A 21,410-nucleotide genomic window follows, 5' to 3' on the forward strand; every position below is an offset into this window, starting at 1 on the left:
ATTTTAGTGTTCAGCTGGGTTTTAGTTTATTACAAAAAGTTATCAAATGTAAAGAAACGCTAAAAGTACTTTATAAAGCTGAAGGTTTTGGTATGATATAGCCAACTCTTGCCTACATACTCACCATTTTGTATACCAGCCATAATAATATTTTTATTCCTAGTGGCTCTCTTGTCACCATTTAGCATATGTATCTGAGAGATCTTGCTTTGGTAGCAAATGCTCCATTCTCAGAGGTTACAAATAATTGAACTGTTTTTAAAAAATTGGGAAGGATAAGGTGATCTTAAAAATACTTCTATATCTTGTATTTGAAAGCCAAATAATACACACTGATCATCTATTTATTGAGTTAATAGACAATTGGCTCTAGAAAGTTGTTCTTGTCACTGTAGTGCTTCCCAGATTTGGATTCTTGATCCCTTTAAATGCTTAAAAATTATTGAGGACCCAAAAGTTTGTGGATGTTGGTTATATCTGTTAATATTTACTATATTAGAAACTAAAATTGAGAGATTTAAAAATATTTATTAATTTACTTAAAGTACAATAATTAATAATTAATATTAAAATAGTTTTAAAACATAATTTTATAATATAAAACCCAATGTAGCTAAAATAATGGTTTTGTTTTACACATTTGCAAATCTCCTTAATATCTGGATTTTCATACCTGTTCTTCATTTAGTCTGCTCCAGTACGTTGTTATTGGTTAAAGTGTATAAAGAAAAGGTGACATCACACAGATATGTCATTGGAAAAGAGCTCCAAGGACCCCAGGGATCTCTGGGCCAAATTTGAGGACTTTTGGTCTAGGATAATAAAAGTTTGAAACTTGTTTTTTAGGAGAATATTTGCTATGTTCTTATGTGGATGTAACAATGCTAATACTTTCCCTTAGTGGTTACTAAATGTCACCTAGTATACTAAGCAAGGAGGAATGGTGATGAGTAAGACATAACCACTGTCTTATGTAGCCTACAGTCTACTTGGGAATGACAAATAATGTCTATAAATAAATAAGATAACTCAGTGATAAAAGCTATGAAGAAGGCAAAATGAGGGTAGTCTGATAAGGGTGAATTGGGATGTTGATTAGGGGTCAGGGAAGACCTTTCTTAGAAGGTAACATCTGAGCCAAGTCTTTCAAAATGAATCCATTTGGAGAGATTCAGTCTTCAGTAATGGAAAAAGTGAATATATCTATCTTATGCTTCATAGGTAAACCTGCTATCGCTCATCGAGATATAAAATCAAAGAATATCTTAGTCAAAAAATGTGAAACTTGTGCCATAGCAGACTTAGGGTTGGCTGTGAAGCATGATTCAATACTGAACACTATCGACATACCTCAGAACCCTAAAGTAGGAACCAAAAGGTAAGACAACATACTTTGGAAGCATATGTTGTTGTTTAGTTGCTAAGTCATGTTCGATTCTATGCTACATCATGCACTGTAGCCCACCAGGCTCCTTTGTCCATGGCATTTCCCAGGCAAGAATTCTGGAATAGGTTGCCATTTCCTACTCCAAAGACTTATGACTGTCCCATAAACATGAATGCCTGGGATATGTGTTTAGAGGGGAGGGCAGCATATACAACATCATTAGGCCTAAGAAAGCAATAATTCTTCTCTGGTTCACTGAGAAATCAGTGGCACAATGGCTATAAAGCAAGGAGAGTTGGCATTTAATCATACAGAAAGTAGCTATTTGGGTGGGGAATCAGTATAGAGGAATGATGGAATTGATGGTGATATATTACTTTTAGTGTGCCACATCTGAGAATATATTTTCTTACAGAGAGGAGGGAAAAACAAAAACAAAACAAAAAACAACACAACAGCAAGGTATAGCTCCTCCAAAGCCTCTGTATTTCTTAAATGATCTGAAATTCAAGGCTAGTTGTGTATATTCAGACTGTAAAAAATATATATAGAATCAATATACAGATAAGTAAGGGATTCTTACAATGAATATATATATGTGCTATTATATAGCAAACACTCTTTTCCAACAACACAAGAGAAGACTCTACACATGGACATCACCAGATGGTCAACACCGAAATCAGATTGATTATATTCTTTGCAGCCAAAGATGGAGAAGCTCTATACAGTCAGCAAAAACAAGACCAGGAGCTGACTGTGGCTCAGATTATGAACTCCTTATTGCCAAGTTCAGGCTTAAATTGAAGAAAGTAGGGAAAACCGCTAGACCATTCAGGTATGACCTAAATCAAATCCCTTATTATTATACAGTGGAAGTGAGAAATAGATTTAAGGGACTAGATCAGATAGATAGAGTGCCTGATGAATTATGGACTGAGGTTCATGACATTGTACAGGAGACAGGGATCAAGAACATCCCCATGGAAAAGACATGCAAAAAAGCAAAATGGCTGTCTGGGGAGGCCTTACAAATAGCTGTGAAAAGAAGAGAGGCGAAAAGCAAAGGAGAAAAGGAAAGACATAAGCATCTGAATGCAGCGTTCCATAGAATAGCAAAAAGAGATAAGAAAGCCTTCCTCAGCGATCAATGCAAAGAAATAGAGGAAAACAACAGAATGGGGAAGACTAGAGATCTCTTCAAGAAAATTAGAGTTACCAAGGGAACATTTCATGCAAAGATGGTCTCAATAAAGGACAGAAATGGTATGGACCTAACAGAAAGAGAAGATATTAAGAAGAGGTGGCAAGAATACATAGAACTGTACAAAAAAGATCTTCATGACCCAGATAATCATGATGGTGTGATCACTCACCTAGAGCCAGACATCCTGGAATGTGAAGTCAAGTGGGCCTTAGAAAGCATCACTATGAACAAAGCTAATTGGAGAAGGCAATGACACCCCACTCCAGTACTCTTGCCTGGAAAATCCCATGGACCAAGGAGCCTAGTGGGTTGCCGTCTATGGGATCGCACAGAGTCGGACACGACTGAAGTGACTTAGCAGCAGTAGCAGCAGCAGCAGTGGAGGTGATGGAATTCCAGTGGAGCTATTTCAAATCCTGAAAGATGATGCTGTGAAAGTGCTGCAGTCAATATGCCCGCAAATTTGGAAAACTCAGCAGTGGCCACAGGACCAGAAAAGGTCAGTTTTCATTCCAATCCCAAAGAAAGGCAATGCTAAAGAATGCTCAAACTACCGCACAATTGCACTCATCTCACACGCTAGTAAAGTAATGCTCAAAATTCTCCAAGCCAGGCTTCAGCAATACATGAACCATGAACTTCCAGATGCTCAAGCTGGTTTTAGAAAAGGCAGAGGAACCAGCAATCAAATTGCCAATAGAAAAAGCAAGAGAGTTCCAGAAAAACATCTATTTCTGCTTTATTGACTATGCCAAAGCCTTTGACTGTGTGGATCACAATAAACTGGAAAATTCTGAAAGAGATGGGAATACCAGACTACCTGACCTGCCTCTTGAGAAACCTATATGCAGGTCAGGAAGCAACAATTAGAACTGGACGTGAAACAACAGACTGGTTCCAAATAGGAAAAGGATTACATCAAGGCTGTATATTGTCACCCTGCTTATTTAACTTCTATGCAGAATACATCATGAGAAATGTTGGGCTGGAAGAAGCACAAGCTGGAATCAAGATTGCTGGGAGAAATATCAATAACCTCAGATATGCAGATGACACCACCCTTATGGCAGAAAGTGAAAAGGAACTAAAAAGCCTCTTGATGAAAGTGAAAGAGGAGAGTGAAAAAGTTGGCTTAAAGCTCAACATTCAGAAAACGAAGATCATGGCATCTGGTCCCATCACTTCATGGGAAATAGATGGGGAAATGGTAGAAACAGTGTCAGACTTTATTTTTGGGAGCTCCAAAATCACTGCAGATGGTGATTGCAGCATTGACGCTTACTCCTTGGAAGAAAAGTTATGACTAACCTAGATAGTATATTCAAAAGCAGAGATATGACTTTGCCAACAAAGGTCCGTCTAGTCAAGGCTATGGTTTTTCCAGTAGTCATGTATGGATGTAGTTGGACTGTGAAGAAAGCTGAGTGCCGAAGAATTGATGCTTTTGAACTGTGGTGTTGGAGAAGACTCTTGAGAGTCCCTTGGACTGCAAGGAGATCCAACCAGTCCATTCTGAAGGAGATCAACCCTGGGATTTCTTTGGAAGGAATGATGCTAAATCTGAAACTCCAGTACTTTGGCCACCTCATGTGAAGAGTTGACTCATTGGAAAAGACCCTGATGCTGGGAGGGATTAGGGGCAAGAGGAGAAGGGGACGACAGAGGATGAGATGGCTGGGTGGCATCACGGACTCGATGAACGTGAGTCTGAGTGAACTCCGGGAGTTGGTGATGGACAGGGAGGCCTGGCGTGCTGCGATTCATGGGGTCTCAAAGAGTCGGACACAACTGAGTGACTGAACTGAACTGAACTGATTATATCCTCTCAATACTTAAAAATATTATATAATATATATGCAGAGTACATCATGAGAAATGCTGGACTGGAAGAAACACAAGCTGGAATCAAGATTGCCGGGAGAAATATCAATAACCTCAGATATGCAGATGACACCACCCTTATGGCAGAAAGTGAAGAGGAGCTAATAAGCCTATTGATGAAAGTGAAAGAGGAGAGCGAAAAAGTTGGCTTAAAGCTTAACATTCAGAAAACGAAGATCATGGCATCCGGTCCCATCACTTCATGGGAAATAGATGGGGAAACAGTAGAAACAGTGTCAGACTGTATTTTGGGAGGCTCCAAAATCACTGCATATGGTGACTGCAGCCATGAAATTAAAAGATGCTTACTCCTTGGAAGAAAAGTTATGACTAACCTAGATAGTATATTCAAAAGCAGAGACATTACTTTGCCAACAAAGGTCCGTCTAGTCAAGGTTATGGTTTTTCCTGTGGTCATGTATGGATGTGAGAGTTGGACTGTGAAGAAGGCTGAGCACTGAAGAATTGATGCTTTTGAACTGTGATGTTGGGGAAGACTCTTGAGAGTCCCTTGGACTGCAAGGAGATCCAACCAGTCCATTCTGAAGGAGATCAGCCCTGGGATTTCTTTGGAAGGAATGATGCTGAAGCTGAAGCTCTAGTACTTTGGCCCCCTCATGTGAAGAGTTGACTCATTGGAAAAGACTGTGATGCTGGGAGGGATTGCGGGCAGGAGGAGAAGGGGATGACAGAGGATGAGATGGCTGGATGGCATCACGGACTCGATGGACATGAATCTGAGTGAACTCCGGGAGATGGTGATGGATGGGGAGGCCTGGTGTGCTGCGTTCATGGGGTTGCAAAGAGTCGGACACGACTGAGTGACTGAACTGAACTGATAGTTATCTTATGATTGTACTTATCCCGAAGTCTCCCAAGTTGATGTGTATTAAGATACTATGAGTTTGGACACAGTTCCCACTTCCAAGGAACGGAATCTCTGAAAGTTACGAACAAACAGGATATAAATAGAGCATACCACACATATGTCAGGACAGACCCATTAGTAATGGGATTTATGGTGTTTTCCTCTTATAGCCAGACTGTAGCCATATGGCCAGCATACTTCTATTTCCTTTCATTTGAATTTCAGGATCTGTGCTATTTAGTATAATTCCAGGTTTATTGACCTTGAAATCAGAAACAACCAAAACACATTCCTGGAGTTAAAAGCCCTTGAGAGTAGAGAATTTCTAAGCTGGTATAGTTAGTGTCCAAGCCATATCTGAGATTCCAGGCTGAGTCCTTCACTTGGTTTCCTGGGAGACTTTAATGGTCCCCAGAAACATTCAGGATGGTTTATTCAGACTGGGCAAGCCCTAAGAGATCTCTCCTCTTTTCCCTTTAAAAAGCAAGCTTTAACCTGTACTTCAGGGGAGCCTTGGATACTGGATTCCTTCAGAGAATTGAAAACTTAAGATTGGGAAGAGTGTTGCATCCTCACATCACTATTCTGAGAAATTCTCAAAACCTCCCTAGGACAGCTTGGCTCAGCCAGGTTCCATGGATTGTAGAATTCGATATAATTCCATTTAAACATCCTGAATTATCTTGGTGCCAATATGTAATATGAATATATGTTTCGAAGCCAGTGTATTCAGTTGGCCAAAAAGTTCATTGGCCAAGCCAATATAATAAAATTGTTTATTCGGAGCAGGTTTTTGTGGAATAATTCTGAGCACTGTGTACCAGGCCCACCATGATTAATAAAATGTACTCCTTGACCTCAAAGAGCTTCCTTGGCTATAAACTGCTGGTGGAACTTGAGTCCCATCTTTTCTGTTGGGTGCTTTCCAAGTATTTGGCTCCTGACCCACATGTTTTAACACTAGGATGACCCCTAGTTCTATTTTTAAAGTTTTTAAAATTATCTTTTGATAACTGTATTATTTAATTTTATTCTATTATAGTGGCTCAGAACAACCTGTAAATTTGATGTAAACTGCCTTAACTTATATATCAGGATTAATTAAGATTGTGTTTTACCAGACTGCTATAAAATCATAGATGGAATCTGAAATATGCATGTTTTTGAAGGTATATGGCCCCTGAAATGCTTGATGATACAATAAATGTGAATATCTTTGAGTCCTTCAAACGAGCTGACATCTATTCTGTTGGTCTGGTTTACTGGGAAATAGCCCGGAGGTGTTCAGTTGGAGGTAAGATTTTGGAAATACTCTTTGTGTCTGCCTTTCCTTGGTGCTTGAATTCAAAGCACTATATCAAATTATTTCTAAATATTTAAAACATTATCTTTTGGTGATATCTTTCCAGTGGTAAAAATGGAGTATCTTGAACAGAATGGCGATTTTAAGTTGTAATTACTGCTTAGTTCTAATAATTCTGGTTTCCATAATAATATTTTGCAAAGCCCTTGAAATTTTTTCTGTTTAAGGTGTTTTCCTATTTTATGTCAGAAATGAAACCCAAAGAAGCTAAATGCCTTGCCAGGGCTACAGGATTTAAATTGAAGTGTTCTGGTTCTCAGGCTTTTCTTGTTCTTTTCTTTCCGGTGATAATGAATATGTGAGAATTAAAGTGGAGGGCAGAGGTGAGCAAAGGCTAACTTCCTGATTCTGCTCCCAGCAGTTTCGAGATTAACAAGAGGAAGAATTTGGGAGGATGAAACCCTGTAAACACAGGCTGATGAAATTGTTGCATCAGTGGAGAAAAGTAAAATCCTGGTAGAAAATGATTTAGAGTTTTCAGTTTCAAGTGAGACAGAGTTAGGCCTAAGCCTTGGTTTAGCAACTTCCTGAATATCCGACTATAGGTGAGGTCTGTGGGCTCACTTTCCTTGTCTGTAGAATGAAGATAATAAAACTGACCTCTTGGGCTTTAAGGATTTAATGGACTAATTCAATTAACTCATGTAAAGCTTTTAGTACAGAGCCTACTCTGTAAACAGTGACTGTCAAGATTAAACCACTGTCAGTTATTGCATTTTGTATTGATGTCATTTTGCCTTACCTCAGTCTTATTTTTTTAAAAAATGAAAACCTTACAAGGTTAAAATTATATTTGAATGAGGAAACATGCTTTCCCCCTTTTATTCCTAGGTTAGATAGTGAAATATTCAGGAAGGTGAAACTGTTTATAGAAGCAATAGAGTGGTGCAGAAGCAAAACATGGACACTGGAATCCCCAAACTTGGGACTGAGTTCCAGATCTGCCACTCAGTAGTGATGTAATCTCGAGCAAATTCACCACACTTTGTGCCTCAGTTTACTGATTCTGTAAACATGGGATAATCTGGTATTTTCTTTAGTCACTGGTTTTGAGGAATAATTAGTTAAAACATGTGAAGGGCTTAGATAGATACTCAGTAGATTGCAAGATTCAAAAATATTTGTTATTATTTTTTCAAATTTCATACCGATATTTGCCTAGATTTGCTTTTAGATTTTTATCTTTAAATTTTCTTCCATAGTTGAAATACTAATTTAGTAACATGATTTGAATTTCACTTTCTAATTATGGCACTTTTTATATACTTTAAAAAAAAACTTATAGTTAATTAGACTGATTTTGTAAGAAAATTCTTAAATTCAAGTATCATTTTGATAATTAAGATCATCTTCAAATACTTTTGGCCATTTCTCTGGAACATTCTCCGATGTAGTACTTCTAAAATCCAAATGTTAAAAAACTCAGCTTTTGAAAAGTTACCTAATAATTTTCAAAAAGAAGAAAGCCATTTTGTTTTGAAAAGGATAAACATACTTTATTCATAGAGAAATATACATCATTCACAGATCAATGAGGCTCTGCTATAAATTTTGCAATTAGGTATTACTTTTGAATTGCATGATGGCATTTTATGGAAATCCAAATTTATGTAATTTTATAATATAAAACTATATTTTATAGTTATTAAAAGTTCTAGAAATGTAATAATGTTTTTATATAAAATTAAGTGTAATATATAATGTAAAACAGTATATTTTATATAATAATTATATATTTTTATTTTATATCATATAATTATCAAAATTATATAAATTTTCATAATAAAAATTTTATAAACATATAACTACTCAACTGAGAGCTGTCCTCTTGTAGGTCTGATTATTACAGTGATACATAATTTGAATAAGCCTGATTTTCCACTTTTCCAGCATGCCACTTGTTCCTAGAAAACTTAATTGGTATTATTTTCAAATAAACATCTTTATTATTCACACCAGGAAATTTATTATGTAAATTTTTTATAGGAATTGTTGAGGAGTACCAGTTGCCTTACTATGACATGGTGCCCTCAGATCCCTCGGTAGAAGAAATGAGGAAGGTTGTTTGTGACCAGAAGTTCCGACCAAGTATTCCAAACCAGTGGCAAAGCTGTGAAGTAAGGCTATGTTCTTATATGTATTTTTCCCATTATAATTTTGAGGCCAGTATCAGAAGATTTTCAGACACCACGTAGTTCCTTTCTCTTAATCTAGGCCTCCAGTTCATTTCAGGTATGTGGGTATATGTCTTTGTATAAGCTTCAGAAGGATTTTATTCCCATTAGCTGTTGGTATTATAATGCTAAATTATGTGACAGGCACTACCTTGACATCCCAGTGACTTTACATAAGACTTTATTTCCTGCTATGCCAGGTCCCTTACAGGTTAGGCAACTTCCATCAGCATCAGTGCTATATTTGGTGACTCAGTAATCCAGGTGACTTTGACTTGAGATGCTGCTATTTCATCCCATAGTTCCAGAGGTATAGGTCAGGGGAAGGGAGAAGCTAGAAAGTCAGACACCAGCTCTCCAATGCTTTGCCTCAAGTGAAACACTGGAGAAGGCAATAGCACCCCACTCCAGTACTCTTGCCTGGAAAATCCCATGGATGGAGGAGCCTGGTGAGCTGCAGTCCATGGGGTCGCTAAGAGTCAGATACGACTGAACGACTTCATTTTCACTTTTCAGTTTCATGCATTGGAGAAGGAAATGGCAACCCACTCCAGTATTCTTGCCTGGAGAATCCCAGGGACGGGGGAGCCTGGCAGGCTGCCGTATATGGGGTCACACAGAGTCGGACACGACTGAAGCGACTTAGCAGCAGCAGCAGCAAGTGACACACAGCACTTCCACTCATGGTTCATAGACCAGAACCAATTACACAGTCTCATCTAACTGAAGGGGGCTGGGGATGTCAGAAACACAGGCATATTCAGAGGGTAGTCAATGTTTGTGCTACACGATTATTACAGTTTTAGTCATCCTTATATTCAACAAATTATTCTTAATCCCTAACTTACGGTTTTCTTTCATCAGAAAACTTCCCCATGGCAGGGATCATTGTTGTTTATCTCCTTATCCTGAACCACACATGTAGTAACCATCATAGAGCAGATATATTGCAATGCTTGTTTTGCCTATGTGAAGAGAAAGATTTTTCTAACTCCCACAGGAAGTAGAAGGGAAGGTAGGGGAAAGACTATAAATCATCTAACAAATTCCAAAACTATTTTAATGCTTTAATCTCCCTATCCCAATTACAACTGTTTATCTTCGATCATGTTTATGTATAATGCTTGAGGTCTTTTTTTAGGTGACATCTTTTAGTTTTGGCTTTGTCATATGTCATGTCTTAAACAGTTAATTTTTCCCTCATTTTTCCTTTCCTTCATGTTTCACTCAACTCATTTTCTATTTAAGGCAAGATTTATGTCCTGATATTTCTATTTTGTTTAGAATACAGGTAAAGTATTCTATGTAGGTAAAATATACTTATTTTAGAAGCAGAATTTGAGGCATTTATAACAAAATTGAAATTAAATTAAAACTTTTTCTAACATTAACCATTTCATGCATAAATGAAAGAATATTAACATATAAATTTAAAAGATAATATTAGAATTTCACATTAAAAAAATAGAACACTTCTAATACCTTTGAACATTCTTCACCCCTCTGAGAGGTGCTATTGTAACTAATCATTTTATTATTACTTTTCTTTTCTTTAGAATTTAGCTATATATTTATGGCTAACTTTTGTTTATTTATGAAATATATTATTGATACTATGGATATTCTTCTTAGTTTTTTTTAACTTCGTCTTATATAGTACAGCTATTATTGGTTTTATTTTCATATCTGTATAGTGTTCTATTGTATGGATATAGCACAATTTCTATTTTTCATTCTGCTGTTGATTGTCATATGTGTGATTTTTAGCTTCTTTTAGAACAACACTGCTCTGGGTGTATACGTCTGTACAAATTATTTCTTTAGGGTATACAACTGTAGATTCTTTAGAGTGTCCACATAGATGATCATTACCTCCAAATAATGAGAGTTCTAGAACTAATCCTCATAGCTTTGTTATTGCAGTTTCTAGGACTTCCAGTATAATGTTGCCTGGAAGGGACGATAGTATTGCTCCTACATGTCTCACCTTTGAATGCCATTTTTGCTTTGGGTTTTGCTCATAAAACCTGACTTTGGTTTGATAAAAGCTTTCTTCCTATCTCTGAGGTGATATGTCATTTTGCTTTAGTGTCTTATTGTGATAGATTGCATTTATGGATTTTCCACTATTAAACCAATCATGCATTCCTAGAATAAGCCTAACAATTTCATTTTTATACAATGAATTTTCGATATTTTATGCAATGAATTTGTTCATTTTTGCCCAATATTTTAGTTCTCTTTTGTTTTGTATTAATCCCACATATTAGATATTCATGAGATTTTTACTCCATCATCGTTTTTTTCTGAAATTGTGAACATGTTTATCATTTTCTTTGTTCATCATTCCTTCTTGGCTCTCAGAGCTTCATTTTAAGGTAATTTTCTGATTTCTTCATGTGCATCTTTTAAATGTATTTTACTTGAACTGATTTTTAGTGAGGATCTAGAAATTTTAAGTTCTTTCAGTGTTTGGGTGTCTGAAAACATCTTTATTTTGTCCTCAATTCTGAGCAAATAGTTTATCTGGGCATTAGAATTTAGGTTTGCAGTTATTTTCTCTAAGTACTTTAAAGATGTTATTTCACAGGCTTCTGACTTCCATTATTGTTGTTGAGAAGTCAGCTAATTTTAGATTATTTTTAGTTAATTTATCTTTTCTTCCAGACCTCGTTAAGAACTTCTTTATGTCTTTTGCATTCTGAGTTTCTCTATGATGTATTTGGTATGGATATCTCTTGATTAATTTTGCCTGGATATTTTGGACTTTCTGATTCTTAAGATTTGTGACTGTCTTCCGTTGTGGAAAATTCTGAGCCATTATCTCTTCAAATAGTTCATCTTTTCATGTTTTTATTGCCCATTTTTAGAGAATTCATTGTATGCATGTTAGACCTTTCATTTTACTTTGCTTGTCTCTTATTCTTTCCTATTATTCAATAACCCTGCATTCATGAACAGTCTCTCATATTTATCTTCCAGTTCACCAATTCTGTATTTACGTGCGTCTAATCTGCCATTTGGGCTTCCCAGGTGGCACTAGTAGTGAAGAACCCGCCTGCCAAAGAGGGAGCTGCAAGAGATGCGAATTCTACCATCCCTGGGTTGGGAAGGTCCCCTGGAGGAAGGCATGGCAACCCACTCCAATAGTCTTACCTGGAGAATCCCATGGATGGAGGAGCCTGGTGGGCTATAGTCCATACAGTCATGAAGAGTCAGATACAAATGAAGCGACTTAGCACAGCACAGCACTATCTGTCATTTAACTTATCCATTTAGGTTTTTATTATAATGGTTATATTTTTCACATCAAGTTTTACTGACATGAAAGGTACTTTTTCTTTTATAAATATACTTTTTTATACTAATGTTTAGACTTTTCTCTTTGCCTTTTACTTATTTTTCGTATCATTTAACTCTAACATCTAGTGTTTTGATAGGTTTGATTTTCCTATTTTTTGTTTTAACTGCCTCTTGTTAAAGATGGTTTGTTTCCTCATCTGCTTGTGAATTTTCATTATGAACTCAGGTTTACTGCAACATCATAAGGCTAAGGTTTGATTTTTCTTCTTTACCAAGTGTCAAGATTTAGACAATTTTCTTTACAAAGTTCCTTCTACAACCAATTCATCCTTACAGTCTAGACTTTGTAAACACCTTCATCTGACACTTTTTGTGTGCTTCGAACTATGTTTCCTGTCTTTCACATGTAGCCCATCAATTTTGAAATTCTAGACTGTAAGATCCAAAGAAGCCCCCAGAGTAGCTCCTTGCTACAGTGATTTCTTTTACCACTCTGGATTCATGCCTTCTCATTGTTTTCCCCTCTGAATATTTATCTTATTTATTTACCAGTTCACTGATTTTTATCATTATTTTATTGTGGTATAATTTACATATAATAAAATGCATAAATTTTAGTGTCCAGCTTGATGACTTAAAAAAGAAAATATACATGTATACATACTATCCAGATCAACACAGGGAATTTCCAGCCCGTCCCATATCCATTTTTGTCTTTCATGTCCTTTCTTAGAATATTTTGTAGAATAGTCATTTTGTAGAATAGTAAATATTCCCATAATTAAATTAATTTAATGAAATTTTAAATTTCAATTAAAGGAAAATGTATATCCTGTATAGTGTTAATATCTGTATTTTTACAGAATTTTAAAAAATATCTTAATTTCACTGTTCAGTTCAGTCACTCAGTCTGTCCAAGTCTAGGCGACCCTGTGGACTGCAGCAGGTCAGGCCTCCCTGTCCATCACCAACTCCCAGAGTTTACTCCAACTCATGTCCATTGAGTCGGTGATGCCTTCCAACCATCTCATCCTCTGTTGTTCCCTTCTCTTCCCACTTTCAATCTTTCCCAGCATCAGGGTCTTTTCCAATGAGTCGGTTCTTCACATCAGGTGGCCAAAGTAATGGAGTTTCAGCTTCAACATCAGTCCTTCCAATGAATATTCATGACTGATTTCCCTTAGGATGGACTGGTTGGATCTCCTTGCAGTCCAAGGGACTTTCAAAAGTCTTCTCCAACACCACAGTTCAAAAGCATCAATTCTTCAGCACTCAGCTTTCTTTATAGTCCAACTCTCACATCCATACATGACTATTGGAAAAGCCATAGCTTTGACTAGACAGATCTTTGTTGGAAAACTAATGTCTCTGCTTTTTAATATGCTGTCTAAGTTGGTCATAACTTTTCTTCCAAAGAGCAATTGTCTTTTAATTTCATGGCTGCGGTCACCATCTGCAGTGATTTTGGATCCCCCTCAAAATAAAGTCTGTCACTGTTTCCTTTGTTTCCCTATCTATTTGCCATGAAGTGATGGGACTGGATGCCATGATCTTAGCTTTCTGAATTTTGAGGGTTTTTAAAATTTATGTATTTATTTATTTTTTACTTTACAATACTGTATTGGTTTTGCCATACATCAACATGAATCTGCCACGGGTGTACATAAGTTCCCACTCCTGAACCCCCCTCCCACCTCCCTCCCCATACCATCCTTCTGGGTTATCCCAGTGCACCAGCCCCAAGCATCCTGTATCCTGCATTGACCTAGACTGGCGATTCATTTCTTCTATGGTATTATACATATTTCAATGCCATTCTCCCAAATCATCCCACCCTCTCCCTCGCCCACAGAGTCAAAAAGTCTGTTCTGTACATCTGTGTCTCTTTTGCTGTCTCACATACAGGGTTATCGTTACCATCTTCCTAAATTCCATATATATGTGTTAGTATACTGTATTGGTGTTTTTCTTTCTGGCTTACTTCACTCTGTATAATAGGCTCCAGTTTCATCCACCTCATTAGAACTGATTCAAATGTATTCTTTTTGATGGCTGAGTAATACTCCATTGTGTATATGTACCACAGCTTTCTTTTTCACTCTCTTCTTTCATTTTCATCAAGAGACTCTTTAGTTCTTCTTCACTTTCTACCATTAGGGTGGTGTCATCTGCATATCCAAGGTTGTTGATATTTCTCCCAGCAATCTTGATTCCAGCTTGTGCTTCATCCAGCCCAGCGTTTCTCATGATGTACTGTGCATATAAGTTAAATAAGCAAGGTGATAATATACAGCCTTGACATACTCCTTTTCCTATTGGAACCAGTCTGTTGTTCCATGTCCAGTTCTAAGTGTTGCATAAAGATTTCTGTACACATATTCTGAATACCAGACCCCCTGACCTTCATACAGTTTTCTCAGGAGGCAGGTCAGGTGGTCTGTATTCCCATCTCTTGAAGAATTTTCCACAGTTTATTGTGATCCACATAGTCAAAGGCTTTAGCATAGTCAGTTAAGCAGAAGTAGATGATTTCTGCAACTGTCTTGCTTTTTCGATGATCCAATGGATGTTGGCAATTTGATATCTTGTTCCTCTGCCTTTTCTAAATCCAGCTTGAACATCTGAAAGTTCATGGCTAACATACTGTTGAAGCCTGGCTTGGAGTATTTTGAGCATTACTTTACTAGCGTGTGAGATGAGTACAATTATGCAATTGTTTGAGCATTCTTTGGCATTGCCTTTCTTCGGGATTGGAGTGAAAACTGACATTTTCCAGTCCTGTGGCCACTGCTGAGTTTTCCAAATTTGCTGGCATATTTTGTGCAGTACTTTCACAGCATCATCTTTTAGGATTTGAAATAGTTCAACTGGAATTTCATCACCTCCACTAGCTTTGTTCCTAGTGATGCTTCCTAAAGCCCACTTGACTTTGCATTCCAGGATGTCTGGCTCTAGGTGAGTGATCTTACCATTGTTATCTGGTTTGTGAAGATCTTTTTTGTATAGTTCTTCTGTGTATTCTTGCCACCGCTTCTTAATGTCTTCTGCTTCTGTTCAGTCAGTTCAGTCACTCAGTCGTGTCTGACTCTTTGCGACCCCATGAATCACAGCACGCCAGGCCTCCCTGTCCATCACCATCACCCGGAGTTCACTCACTTGTGCCCATTGAGTCCCTGATGCCATCCAGCCATCTCATCCTCTGTCGTCCCCTTCTCCTCCTGCCCCCAATCCCTCCCAGCATCAGAGTCTTTTCCAATGAGTCAACTCTTCACATGAGGTGGCCAAAGTACTGGAGTTTCAGCTTTAGCATCATTCTTTCCAAAGAACAACCAGGACTGATCTCCTTCAGAATGGACTGGTTGGATCTCCTTGCAGTCCAAGGGACTCTCAAGAGTCTTCTCCAACACCACAGTTCAAAAGCATCAATTCTTCGGCGCTCAGCCTTCTTCACAGTCCAACTCTCACATCCATACATGACCACAGGAAATACCATAGTCTTGACTAGACGTACCTTTGTTGGCAAAGTAATGTCTCTGCTTTTGAATACGCTATCTAGGTTGGTCATAACTTTCCTTCCAAGGAGTAAGCGTCTTTTAATTTCATGGCTGCAATCACCATCTTCAGTGATTTTGGAGCCCCCCAAAATAAAGTCTGACACTGTTTCTACTGTTTCCCCATCTATTTCCCATGAAGTGATGGGACCGGATGCCATGATCTTCATTTTCTGAATGTTGAGCTTTAGGCCAACTTTTTTGCTCTCCACTTTCACTTTCATCAAGAGGCTTTTTAGTTCCTCTTCACTTTCTACCATAAGGGTGATGTCATCTGCATATCTGAGGTTATTGGTATTTCTCCCAGCAATCTTGATTCCATCTTGTGTTTCTTCCAGTCCAGCATTTCTCATGATGTACTCTGCATATAAGTTAAATAATTTTTGTCCTTTATTGTACCCACCTTTGCATGAAATGTTCCCTTGGTATCTCTAATTTACTTGAAGAGATCTCTAGTCTTTCCCATTCTATAGTTTTCTTCTATTTCTTTGCATTGATCACTGAAGAAAGCTTTCTTTTCTCTCCTTGCTATTCTTCGGAACTCTGCATTCAAATGTGTGTATATTCCCTTTTATCCTTTGCTTTTTACTTCTGTTCTTTTCATAGCTATTTGTAAGGCCTCTTCAGACAACCATTTTGCCTTTTTGCATTTCTTTTTCTTGGGGCTAGGTCTTGATCCCTGCCTCCTGTACAATGTCACAAACCTCCGTCCATAGTTCTTCGGGCACTCTATCAGATCTAATCCCTTGAATCTCTTTGTCACTTCCACTGTATAATCAATCATAAGATATTAGATTTAGGTCAGGGAGAAGGCAATGGCAACCCACTATAGTACTCTTGCCTGGGAAATCCCATGGACAGAGGAGGCTGGTAGGCCACAGTCCATGGGTTTTCGAAGAGTTGGCCACGACTGAGCGACTTCACTTTCACTTTTCACTTTCATGCTCTGGAGAAGGAAATGGCAACCCACTGCAGTATTCTTGCTTGGAGAATCTCAGGGACAGGAACCTAATGGGCTGCAGACTATGAGGTTGCAGAGAGTTGGACATGACTGACGTGACTTAGCAGCAGCAGCAGATTTAGGTAATACCTGAATTTTCTAGTAGTTTTTCCTACTTTTTTCAATTTAAGTCTGAATTTTGCCATAAGGGGTTAATGATCTAAGCCACAGTCATCTGGTCTTGCTTTTGCTGATTGTGTAGAGCTTCTCCATCTTCGGCTGCAAAGAATATCATCACTCTGATTTCGGTATTAACCATCTGGTAATGTCCATGTGTAGAATCGTCTCTTGTGTTGCTGGAAGAGGGTGTTTGCTATGACCAGTGCATTCTCTTGGCAAAACTCTGTTAGTCTTTGCCCTGCTTCATTCTGTACTACAAAGCCAAATTTGACTGTTACTCCAGTTATCTCTTGACTCCCTACTTTTGCATTCCAGTCCTCTATAATGAAAAGGACATCCTTTTTGAGTGTTAGTTCTAGAAGGTCTTGTGGTCTTCATAGAACCGTTCAACTTCAGCTTCTTCAGCATTACTGGTCAGGGCATAGACTTGGATTACTGTGATGTGGAATGGTTTGCCTTGGAAACAAACAGAGATCATTCTGTCATTTTTGAGATTGCATCCAGGTACTGCCTTTTGGACTCTTTTGTTGACTGTGATGGCTACTTTATTTTTTCTAAGGGATTCCTGCCCACAGTGGTGGATATAATGGTCAACTGAGTTAAATTCACCCATTCCAGTCCATCTTAGTTCGCTGATTCCTAGAATGTTCATGTTTACTCTTGCCATCTCCTCCTGTTTGACCCCTTCTAATTTGCCTTGATTCATGGACCTAACATTCCAGGTTCCTATGCAATATTGCTCTTTACAGCAGTGGATTTTACTTCCATCACCAGTCACATCCAAAAATGGGTGTTATTTTTGCTTTGCCTCCTTCTCTTCATTCTTTCTGGAGTTATTTTTCCACTGATTTCCAGTAGCATTTTGGGCACCTACTGACTTGAGGAGTTCATATTTCAGTGTCCTATCTTTTTGCCTTTTCATACTGTTCATGGGGTTCTCAAGGCAAGAGTACTGAAGTGGTTTGCCATTCCCCTCTCCAGCGGACCACGTTTTGTCAGAAGTCTCCACCATGACCCATCCGTCTTGGGTGGCCCTACAGGGCATGGCTCATAGTTTCACTGAGTTAGACAGGGCTGTGGTCCATGTGATCAGATTGGTTAGTTTTCTGTCATTGTAGTTTTCAGTCTGTCTGCCCTCTGATGGAGAAGGATGAGAGGCTTATGGAAGCTTCCTGATGACAGAGACTGACTGAGGGGGAAACTGGGTTTTGTTCTGATGGGCGGGGCCATGCTCAGTAAATCTTTAATCCAATTTTCTGCTGATGGGTGGGGCTGTCAGGTCATGGTGTTAATTTCACTATAAAGGTTTTACAGAAAGCTTATATGCTCTGAAAGCCCAAGGGTAGAAATTGTTAGCTATTTTATGTATAACATATATAATTTCTTAATTGAAAGCATATTATTTTTTATGCAGCTTGAAGGAAGAGGAAAATTTTCATAAAATGCATGAAAATATTAACTAATTGCATTTAAATGATTATTGATATTCTCGAGAAGATAAAGCTATTCAATTGATTTTACTTACTCTAAAAGGATGTAGTATAAGGTGACCACATTCTCTTTCCTAAAATTATGTTTAACATAGTAGGTGGAAGCCAAATAAATAACTAATCTCTATAGAAAAGATTAAATAAATGAAACTGATCTTCATTTCACCTTATGCTAATCAAACATGCCCTTAAATATAATAGTATAATTCCATAAACCAAAATGCCATTGAGCAAAGGCTCCCTATCATCTCCTATAGCCACCTTCAAGGTCCACAAATGATAGCTGCAAACCATCTAGCAAGCAATGGGCCATGCACTCTGCCTGAGTGCAGAGCAGACCTCCTGGCTCCTTTATGAGAGGAGATATCCTGGTCTTTTTCTGAGAGAAGTCACACGGTTCATGTCACAGGGGAGAATCTGTGGACACTGTCTGAGGGGAGATGACAGTTCTCTGTCATAGGGGAGACCCCCAGGTCTCTGTCTGAAAAGAGGCCCTCCCACTGTCTAGGGGAGAGCCCCAGTCTTTACGTGATAGAAGTCTCCGTGGTGTCTGTCTGAGGGGAGACACTCTAGTCTCTTTCTGAGAGGAAACACCCTGGTCCCTTTCTGAGAAGAGACACCCTGATCTCTGTCACAGGGGAGACACCCTGAACACTAGCTGAAGGGGGCATTCAGGTCAGGCTGAAGGGAAGCATCGTGAACTTTTTCTGAAAGAAGTTGTCCTGGTCATTCTCTGTCTGGGATGTCATGGTCCTTATCTAGGGGGAGATGCTCTGGTCTCTGTCTGAAGGGAAAGCCCTTGTCTGTGAGAGAAGTTGCTGGGGCCCCTTTCTGAGGGGGGATGCCCTGGTCCTTGTCTGAGGGGAGACACTCTGGTTCCTTTCTGAGAGGGGACACACAAGTCTGTGTCTGAGGGGAAAAACCTTTTTCTTGGAGGGGAAATGCCCTGGTCTTTTTGTGAGTTACCTTGATCTCTTTCAGTGAGGAGATGCTCTGGTTCCTCTGAGAGGAGATGCCCATCTATGTTCAAGGTCAGATGCCCTGGTTCCTTTCAGAAGGGGGATGTCCTGCTCTCTGTTTGAGGAGAGCTGTGTGTGTCCTTCTCTGAGAGGAGACTCACTGGTCCCTGAGAATGGACACCTTGCTGTGTGTATGGGAAAATGCTCTGGTGTCTTTCTGAGGAGAGACACCCTGGTCTTTTTCTGAGAAAAGTTGTCCTGGTCTCTGCCTGAGAGGAGAAGCCACGGTTCTTGTCTGAGGTGAGACACTTTGGTCTTTGTCTGAAGGTAGAGCTCTGGTCTTTTTCTAAGAGAAATCCCTCTGGTCTCTGTCAAGAGGAGACACTCTGATCTTTTTATGAGAGGAGGACCCTGGTCTCTGTCTCTGGGGAAATGCTCTAGTTTCTGTTTTGTTTTGTTTTGTTTTCCTCAGATTTGTTTATTTATTATTTTCAGCACTGGGTCTTCATTGCTGAGCTTTGGCTTTCTCTAGTTGCCCTGAGCAGGGGCTACTCTTTGTTGCAGTACATGGGCTTCTCACTGACGTCTTCTCTTGTTGCAGAGCACCAGCTCTAGGTGCTCAGGCTTCAGTAGTTGCAGCTTGAGGGCTCTAGGGTGCAGGCTCAGTAGTTGTGGTGCACAGGCTTAGTTCCTCCAGCATCTGGGATCTTCCTGGACCAGAGATTAAACCCATGTCCTCTGCATTAGCAGGCGGATTCTTAACCACTAGACCAGCAGGGAAGCCCTGGTTCTTTTCTGAGGGGAGACACTCTGATGCCTTTCTGAAGGGAGTTTCCCTGGTTTTTTTTCTGAAAGAAATCACCCTGGTTCTGTTTGAGAGGAGGTGCTCTAGTATTTTTCTAAGGAGAGGTGCCTTGACCCTTGATGAGAGGAGACTGGTCCTCCCTTCTGGTTACCACGTGATCCTTGTCTCAGAGGAGACTCTAATCTCTGCCTGAGTGAAGACGACCCAGTCTATGTTTGAAGGGAGACACCCTGGTGTCTGTCTGAGGGGAGACACCCTGGACAGGATTTTTGAGGTGATTTGACCCTGATCTCCTTCTCCTATTAATTTACTGTTTCTATATCAGAGCTTAGCATCAATTCCTGTGTTTGTGATTTTCCTTCTCTTGTATTGTGTTTTGTGCTGAAGATTTTGATATTTTTTTCTCTTAAGGCACTCCGAGTCATGGGGAGAATAATGCGCGAGTGTTGGTATGCCAATGGGGCAGCACGACTAACTGCTCTTCGGATTAAGAAGACTATATCTCAACTTTGTGTCAAAGACGACTGCAAAGCCTGATGATGAAAATCATGTTAAAGAGAAATAATCTTGCAGCTTTCTTTCTCATTTTCCCTTTTTATGTGAATTTTTTGCCTTTGTTTTGTCCTTGTTTTTGTTCTACCTCAAAGATAATATAGTGCAGTATTTAAGTGCCCAAAGGCACCATGAAAAAATAACTAAAGTCAAGTGTGGGCTGGAGTTGATGTCATCTACTCCCCATGTTGTCTTTAATTTTATTTTGAAAAGCAGCACATCAACTCATCTTTTTATTTAAGGAACATATTACAAAAGCATAAAATAAGCTATATAAAGTAATATAAGTTATTAAGGTTTTATTTTACTTGAATCAGGAGCACATGAATGAATAGAAAAAAATATAAAAGCCCATTTTTTTCCCCCCGAGATGAAAACTTTTCATTAAAAATGTGAACTGGAACATATTATATCTAAACAAAATTTTTAGATTATATAATCTATGTTTTCCTCTATTTAAAAAAAATGAATAGGACCTTTAAAAAATTAAACAGTGCTCTGGAGTTTAGGATACAAAATACGTAAAAGCAGAACTGCTTGATTGGAAGATGGAAGTGAGATCAGATCACTTATTTGGTTTCTCCTTCCCTGTCCTCCTCCTCGTCATAATGCACAACAACAGCAGCTCCTGAGACAAACAGTTTGAAAGTCACTGAGATTGTTACTTTCTCTTATTTTCACATGAGATACCTGACGTTTTGAATCATTGAGAAATGTCCCAAAGTGACACAGCTAGTGATAGAGCCAGCG

General features: G+C 38.7%; 1 protein-coding gene across 5 annotated transcripts in view; it reads left to right on the forward strand.

Annotated features, from left to right (window-relative positions):
* Nucleotides 1-21,009, forward strand: part of ACVR1C (activin A receptor type 1C) — an 83,623-nt gene extending 62,614 nt beyond the window's left edge. For 4 of the 5 annotated variants that reach the window (XM_069577499.1, XM_069577500.1, XM_069577502.1 and 1 more), the window contains 4 exons: nucleotides 1,222-1,378; nucleotides 6,513-6,637; nucleotides 8,693-8,823; nucleotides 20,520-21,009. In XM_069577499.1, coding sequence (XP_069433600.1) covers nucleotides 1,222-1,378; nucleotides 6,513-6,637; nucleotides 8,693-8,823; nucleotides 20,520-20,645 — 539 coding nt within the window. In that variant the 3' untranslated portion in view covers nucleotides 20,646-21,009. The remainder of the gene's footprint in view (nucleotides 1-1,221; nucleotides 1,379-6,512; nucleotides 6,638-8,692; nucleotides 8,824-20,519) is intronic. The other variant, XM_069577503.1, reaches the window with a different exon arrangement.
* Nucleotides 21,010-21,410: the final 401 nt, after the last annotated feature.

Source organism: Ovis canadensis, chromosome 2, assembly GCF_042477335.2.
Source record: "Ovis canadensis isolate MfBH-ARS-UI-01 breed Bighorn chromosome 2, ARS-UI_OviCan_v2, whole genome shotgun sequence".
NCBI classification, from domain to species: Eukaryota; Metazoa; Chordata; class Mammalia; order Artiodactyla; family Bovidae; genus Ovis; species Ovis canadensis.